This window comes from Salvia splendens, unplaced genomic scaffold (assembly GCF_004379255.2).
Source record: "Salvia splendens isolate huo1 unplaced genomic scaffold, SspV2 ctg885, whole genome shotgun sequence".
Lineage (NCBI taxonomy): Eukaryota > Viridiplantae > Streptophyta > Magnoliopsida > Lamiales > Lamiaceae > Salvia > Salvia splendens.
In genome coordinates, this window is record NW_024599570.1 from 3,533 (window position 1) to 8,145 (window position 4,613).

General features: G+C 33.7%; 1 protein-coding gene across 1 annotated transcript; it reads right to left on the minus strand.

Annotated features, from left to right (window-relative positions):
• Positions 1-1,482: 1,482 nt before the first annotated feature.
• LOC121791727 (transcription factor bHLH84-like) lies at positions 1,483-2,940 on the minus strand. Its single transcript, XM_042189583.1, has 5 exons — positions 2,650-2,940; positions 2,309-2,575; positions 1,856-1,921; positions 1,717-1,782; positions 1,483-1,615 (listed from the first exon to the last, which is right to left on the minus strand). The coding sequence occupies exons 1-5, from the start codon at positions 2,938-2,940 to the stop codon at positions 1,526-1,528; spliced, it is 780 nt and encodes a 259-aa protein (XP_042045517.1). The 3' UTR covers positions 1,483-1,525.
• Between the last annotated feature and the right edge of the window lie 1,673 nt (positions 2,941-4,613).

Below are 4,613 nucleotides of genomic sequence, written 5' to 3' on the forward strand. Positions count from 1 at the left end.
CAAATTTATAATAAACTCAAAAAATGCTTTTTAGCATATATGTTCCAACACTACCAACTTTTCAACCCACTTTCCATCACATTTCTTAAAACCCGTGTCCGGTCAAACTATGAAAAAATTTGGGGGACGGAGGGAGTACATACTACTAGTCTAATTTTTAGATTAATAAAATACTAAATATTACTATCTCAGTCTTTTAAAAATAGCAATTATTTCTATTTTGGTATGTCCCTTTAAAATAGAAACATTCTAAACTTTCTATTTTAGGAAGTGTATTCTACAATCCAGTAACACTACTTTCACGACTTTTTTCTCTTTCTTTTTACTACTCCATCCGTTCCATAGAAGTAGAGACATTTCTTTTCGGCACGCGATTTAAGAAAAATTGTGTTAAGTGAGCTGAGTAAAGGTAGAATAAATTAGGAAATGAAAAAGGTAGAAAGATGAAAAGAGAATAACGTAAGAAATATTAAAGTAATTGAGAAGAAATATGTTGAGTTTTACTAAAAAGGAAATGACTTCACTAATGTACAAAATTGGTAAAATGATTCAAAGTACTATGGAAGCCAACAAGAAAGCCAAGAAATGACCTCGTAACACACCCAGTGTCAAACATATCATATGCGTTGTAGCCTGTAGGAGTACAAGTTTTAAAATATACTGTCAAACATATCATTAGCAATATAATGCGTTGTAGGAGTACAAAGTTTAAAAAAAAGGAAAAACTAGTCTAGTTTTGATGGTCGTACCAAATTGATAAAATAGGACATTTTTTTAAGATTTAAAAATACTAAATAGTATACCTTTGTAGATTTTAAAAATAGTATAGTAACCATTTTGTATGTTACTTAAAAATAGAAATTTTATAAAATTTTTATTTTTGAAAGTGGATATCATAATCCACTAACACACTACTTCTATTCTACTACTTTTTTCTCCTTCCTTTTTCCTTATTTTATTCATTTTTCTTTTTCTCTCATTTTACGAATTCATCTCTTTTACTTTACTAATTGTATATTAACATTCGCACCGTTTCAAAAGGTTTATTTTTTAAAGACGGAGGCAGTACTAGCCCATGAAATTATTTATTCGCACATAATCATCAAGCACTAGGTTTAGGATAGAAATCACGAGAGAGTGAAATTTTAATACTATGCGTGAAACTTCTCTTTATTAGAGAACAACTTGCAATACTTTGGCAAATAATATTTTTTATGGACGATTATTTAGATAATTATATGATTAATTGTTTTCATATTAATTAAAATAGTTAATTGTTTATTTAAAATGCAAATAAATCACTTAAAATAATTAAAAGAACAAAAACTGAACCTTAATTACAATAAAGTAACAATTTAATACAAAAAATGTGTCACATTTAATTACACAAATAATCCCAATGTTTAATCATAACCTATACAATTTTATCTTCATTCATGGATCTCATTAGAAGAACATAATAATAATTGTAATAATGATAATAAAAACAATGTCTCATTCATCAAATTCTAGGTATGGTATTTATTCACGAAGACTGTGATCTGAAATCGAGTCCAATGTCCATGCCGTTGTAGGCAATCGGAGCATACATCCATAGATCATCAGAGCTCAACATCTGCATAAAAAATAATTAAATGTTAGAAATCAAAACAAAAATCGTCTTTTTAAATTGACAAAACTCCTTAATTAATATCAGAATTAGGATTTTAACGATACCTTAATCTGGAGTTGCAAGAACTTCACATACTCAACCGCCTCTTCTAGCATTGTGCTGATGTCAACCTACAATAATAATGAGACTTTTCTTTTTAGAGTAATTTCCTTGAAAATGAAGAATATATTTTTCAATTCTTACTTTAGTTCCATTTGGGACTAGGGTTTGCAAGATCCCGAGCCTCTCGTTGATTCTCTCTCTTCTTTTCTGCATGAGTCAATCAAACTCTATGTTTAGCTAATATACACTAATATATCTAATACTCCGTATTTTTTTATTGTGGCTGTGAATTTTGCGACAAATAATTACATAACACAAAAAATTTACAATATGATATATAGCCAAGACATAAGGCCGACACTTAAATGTCCGTAACCATATTGTTTCATATATTCTCTCAATCCAAGTTTATAAGTTGATTTCATTTTCCAATCATATCGATCTAAACATGAATTTTGAAGTAACACAAGCTCAAAAATGTATTTCTACTTTGAACATACCCTAAAAATTAGACACAAATAAAATCAATAATTACAACAATTTATCTCTTTGTGAATAATTCACAAGTAAAAAAAGCCTCGTGGTTATGATTACCCTTGCATAGAGGCTTTGTGGATCGGTTGCAGAACCCCTACTCGCACGTGTTCTAGCGTTCGGGTTGGGGGGCCGTCTTCCGTTGGAGCTCGAGCACGATGTTGTTCCTATCAGCTCATTCGACTTATCTTCCAAACAGCAGTTACTTGATCTTGACATCTTCTGCCTGTGAAAGTGAAGCGCTGCACTTTTGTTACGATCTTCGTCGATGTTGTCAACCTTTCCACACTTGCTGCATTTCATTCTTCTCTGGTTGCTGATTGGAATCTGCCATTGCATCAAATTTAATGAAACAAAAATACTAGTATGATCTCATAGTAACAAAATTGAGGTGCACTTACTTGACAAGGAATCAGACATCGTTTCTTGGACTCTTCTTCCCTTTGCACAGTACAGGAATCCATTGTGGTGAAATTGTTGTTAGGCAGAGGAGGATGATGAGAGAGATGAGTGGAAAATGGGAGATGATCAAAGCTACTAAATGAAGACATTGATGAATACATGAATGCGTTAGAAGAGTCGTCGTTTGGGAGAGAGCAGTTGCCTAGTAACTGTGCCATGAACTCAGCCTCCTCATGTGAACTCATTATTCCACCCCACTCTCCTTGAGGAATTTCTCCAAAGTCTTCCATATTCTAGAATGAATATCAGTTTTATGTTATGTATCTATATACAACTTGCTTTGATCACAAACTTGACGATCTATTTATACTCATAGGCCATTGCTACCTAATTAATGGTAAGGTATATACTCCCTCCATCCCTAAAGAGTACGAACATTTGGTTCGGCATGTGTTTTAATGCATAATTAGAAAAATAAGAGAGAGATAGAACGAAAAAGTTTTTAAAGTATTGTTAGTGGAGTATGAGTTTCATCTCTATAAAGAGGAATGAGTTTCCAAAATAAGAAAGTTCATACTTTTCGGGACCGGACTAAAAAGGAAATAGTTCATACTTTTCAGGGACGGATGAAGTATATAATATATGTGGCATACAAATAGTTTATAAGAAGAAGAAAAATGAATTTGAAGAAATAGACATGTGACAACTCAGAGGAATTTTGATTCAAGGCTTCAAGCAATAATAAAGAGAACTATGCAACCTTTGGGGCACCTATATTGTACATTGGTTAATTTTTTGATTTATCAAAGAAAAAAATTAAAATTATAATACAATTTTATATTAAATACTTAATTATATATACTAATCAAAGAATTTGGAATTAAATTAAATTAAATTATTATAACTTCAACTTCAATTTCATAAAACTGCAAATATAACACAATTTCAATTCTACACTCTTACATATCAGGATATTTAAGTTCATGTTTCTCTATGCTTGTTAATACAATATCATATTTTACACACATACATAATTCAATAAACTAAGTCAAAGATGATAATCGACACAATATATTTAATAAACTGTTTTAACCAACTCTAATTGCAGCGTTGCCATGACTCTGACCTAATTAAATATCCCTATATATAATTGATGGGGTGCGTACTAAACAAGCCCAACAGCAATGACGGCCCATCAGCCCAAAGCCCAAGGAAGAGTATGAGTTCGGTCTCAGTAAGAGTTCGGCCTCAGCCTACAGCTCGGTAAGAGCCAACCAATCAAGCTCTGCTCTCAGGTCGGCATCAAGCTCTACTCTCAGATCGGCAACCAAAGCAGTTCGGTCTCAGTATTCGACCGAACAAGGAGTTAGTGGACCCATACAGGATTTCCACAACTTCCAACACACCCACTACCACGTGGTGTCAGCTCAGGCCACGATCGTAGGCCATGACCTACGCTACATGCAGGGCCTCCATGACCTCCACGACATCCACAACCATCATTAGTGGTGATGCAAGCCACGATCTTAGTTCAATGTATAAATAGAACTTAGATCGGATAGAAAAAGGTTTTTTAAGCTCTAGAGATAAAATACGATATAGCAAGTCTGTGTTGTAAGCTGTAATCCCAGATCAAGCAATACAATCTTGCCCTCCCTTCTTCCCGTGGACGTAGATTTACTTCAGTAAATCGAACCACGTAAAATCATTTGGGTCGTGATCTGTATTTTCCTGCATTCACAAACATCAGAAATTCGCCGATTCATCACTGGCGCCGTCTGTGGGAAACAGAGAACCAAATCTGTGATAAAGCGAATTTTTAACCCTTTTTCCACCACAAGAAAAAAAATGCATGCCAGATCACATAACTCCCGTGCCTCCGTCCGTGATGACCATGAGGAAGCTAATCCAGCAGCCCATAGGCCTGGAAAGCAGCCTCGTGAGAAGTCTGTCTCCAGTTCTC